Here is a 2,374-nt window from a genome sequence, read left to right as displayed (position 1 = left end):
TTTTTATTATGATATTATAATTATCATTTATATAATATACAAAACATTAATTTTTAATATCTATTACTTCAGTCCATTATCTTCTTGTACAAATAATAATTCTCGAAATTAAATTTTAATGTAAATAATAAATAAATAAAGATTTTAAAAATTGCATATAACAAAAATAATAATAAATTCAAATATCCTATCTTGTGAACACACAAAGAAACACCATATAAATTTTCATTGATAAGTCATCATAATTAAAGAGCATGCATGAGATGAGAAATTAAGCCAAGTAGTGTATAGGCACAGCTACTTATATAGCAAGCAAAGCAAAGCAAAGATCATACAGATCTTAAAAGCACTTCTTATCTTCCTTAAGCAAACCAAAACCCAGTTTTATTTTAAATACCAAAGCCCGTATATATATATATATATAAACATGGTGATTAAGACCAGTACTGGGTGGTGGTGATACAGTCCATATAAATAAAACATCATTTATCCATAACCATGAACATGTTAGGGTTTTTGACCACAATGTCATACATGTAAACAGACTTGAATTTGGTAAAATCTTTAGGAAGAGAGATCAAATCGATGGATGACCTTTTGTGGAACTGAAAAAGATCAGGGTCACCGCCGTCGTATCTTTCCCAACCAAGAGACAACAACTTAGTCTTGAGAATCTCATAAGAAGTGATCACTTCGTTAGAAGGAATGTGTACAAGTACTTTGCCCTCGGGCTTCGGCCTTTGGTCCGAACCTGAGTTTTCAACCAGGCGAACCACACCGTTCTTGTGGTTGAAACACCAAGGACCGCTCATTTTCTCTTCTTTTTTACCTAAGAAAAGGAGAAAAGCCAATGGTTACATGGAGATATGGGATTGTAGGGTTTATATATATACATGATTTCGGGCCTTATTAAGAAGTGAGAGACGAGATTGATACTTTAACTAAGCCATTGTTAGGGTTATATGCTTATCTTTGATGAATATAATATGCTTAGGCCATATAAAGTGATTTTGGGAAAAGAGAAGATAGATTATATTTTTTATTTTGAAGCAAATAAGATTACATTTTTAATGCTACGTTTGGTAAGAGTATTATTTTTTATGCAAGGTTAGCAGTAAACTAATTCAATTGATAATATTTAGTTATTCACATGATTTATTTTAGTAAGGAGAAGAAAAATCTTCGTTTATTTTGGAAAGTTCTTATTTTTTTTATAAGACTTATTACTAATCTTTTTAATTTCAAGTTTACATCCGAACTAATTAATTTTCATTTTGTATCTAGGTATTGTAATAATACATTCGTAATAAATAATATTTTCCCTCATGTTATTATATTAGTAACCGAACGAAGCATTGTTTTATTTTTTATTTTGAAGGAAATAAGAGTACTTTTTTTTGAGTATAGAGTTAAATCTTAATATATATATATCTCGGATGTATTTTTGTAAATATTTCAAGGTGTGACGAATTTACCTCAAACCCAACCCCTATTGCGATACAATTTTTTTTTACTCAATTTGACTCACCCCAAACCCGATTTTTTTTAAAAAAAAATCCAACTCTAATGAATCAAACCAAATTGAATCAAAAACCGTGAAATCATTTTTTTTCCATTCCTACTCACTCATAAATAAATATTAATTTGAAAAATCAGCATCTCTCTCATAAATAAATATATTTCTTAAAAAAGATGAAAATGGAATAACTTAGCAATAATGCTATTAATTTATTTCCAATTATTGACATGCAACCAATGTGTCATTAATCGAGAATCTCTTTTCTAATTGACCATAACATTGTCTACAAGAATCGAGTTCGTTAACATATTTACTTTACTCGACAAGACTATCATATCTTTGACCTATCAAAGAATGCTAGATTACAAAACTTTAGGGACAATAAGGGTGTGGGTAAATGTAACAATCCGTTTTTTATTTTTGTCGGAAATGGTGGTTTTGTGATTATAATTTCAACGTGTGAACTCGTAAAAAGAGAATTTTCATTTTTTATCTTTTAATATTTATAAATTTTTAAATTATTATATAGTAAAATTATGTTTTGACCTCTAAAAAATGATGAAATTTTGATTTATTCCTTCAAGAAATTATAAAAGTATAAGTTAATAAATTGATGAAATTATATTTTAACTCTTATAAAAATATATAACCTAATTCCGACTAGACCTATTCATGGTCGGGCTACTGGTCCAAGATCGAATGCCCGCCCGAAATTTAGGAGAGTTCGGGCAAAAATATTAAGCACAAAAATTGGGTTTGGAAAGAAAAATTAGGCTTGTTTAAAAAATGGGCTAAGCTCGTGCTTAAACATTCAAGGCCCAAGGCCAACCCATTTTTCTGAAGTTTGCAATGTTT

The 2,374-nt window shown here is 29.0% G+C and overlaps 1 protein-coding gene across 1 annotated transcript; it reads right to left on the bottom strand.

Moving 5' to 3' along the window:
• Positions 1 to 209: 209 nt before the first annotated feature.
• On the bottom strand, positions 210 to 874 carry LOC107908116 (flowering-promoting factor 1). Its single transcript, XM_016835379.2, has one exon. It carries the CDS (start codon positions 810 to 812, stop codon positions 483 to 485), a length of 330 nt encoding a protein of 109 aa, XP_016690868.1. The 5' UTR covers positions 813 to 874; the 3' UTR covers positions 210 to 482.
• Positions 875 to 2,374: the final 1,500 nt, after the last annotated feature.

The sequence above is a fragment of the Gossypium hirsutum genome, chromosome D02, assembly GCF_007990345.1.
Source record: "Gossypium hirsutum isolate 1008001.06 chromosome D02, Gossypium_hirsutum_v2.1, whole genome shotgun sequence".
In the NCBI taxonomy this organism is placed as follows: domain Eukaryota; kingdom Viridiplantae; phylum Streptophyta; class Magnoliopsida; order Malvales; family Malvaceae; genus Gossypium; species Gossypium hirsutum.
This window is presented reverse-complemented; position numbering and strand designations above follow the sequence as displayed.

Coding starts and splice junctions, on each gene's coding strand:
- LOC107908116 (XM_016835379.2), bottom strand. CDS start 812: ATGAGCGGTCCTTGGTGTTTCAACCACAAGAACGGTGTGGTTCGCCTG.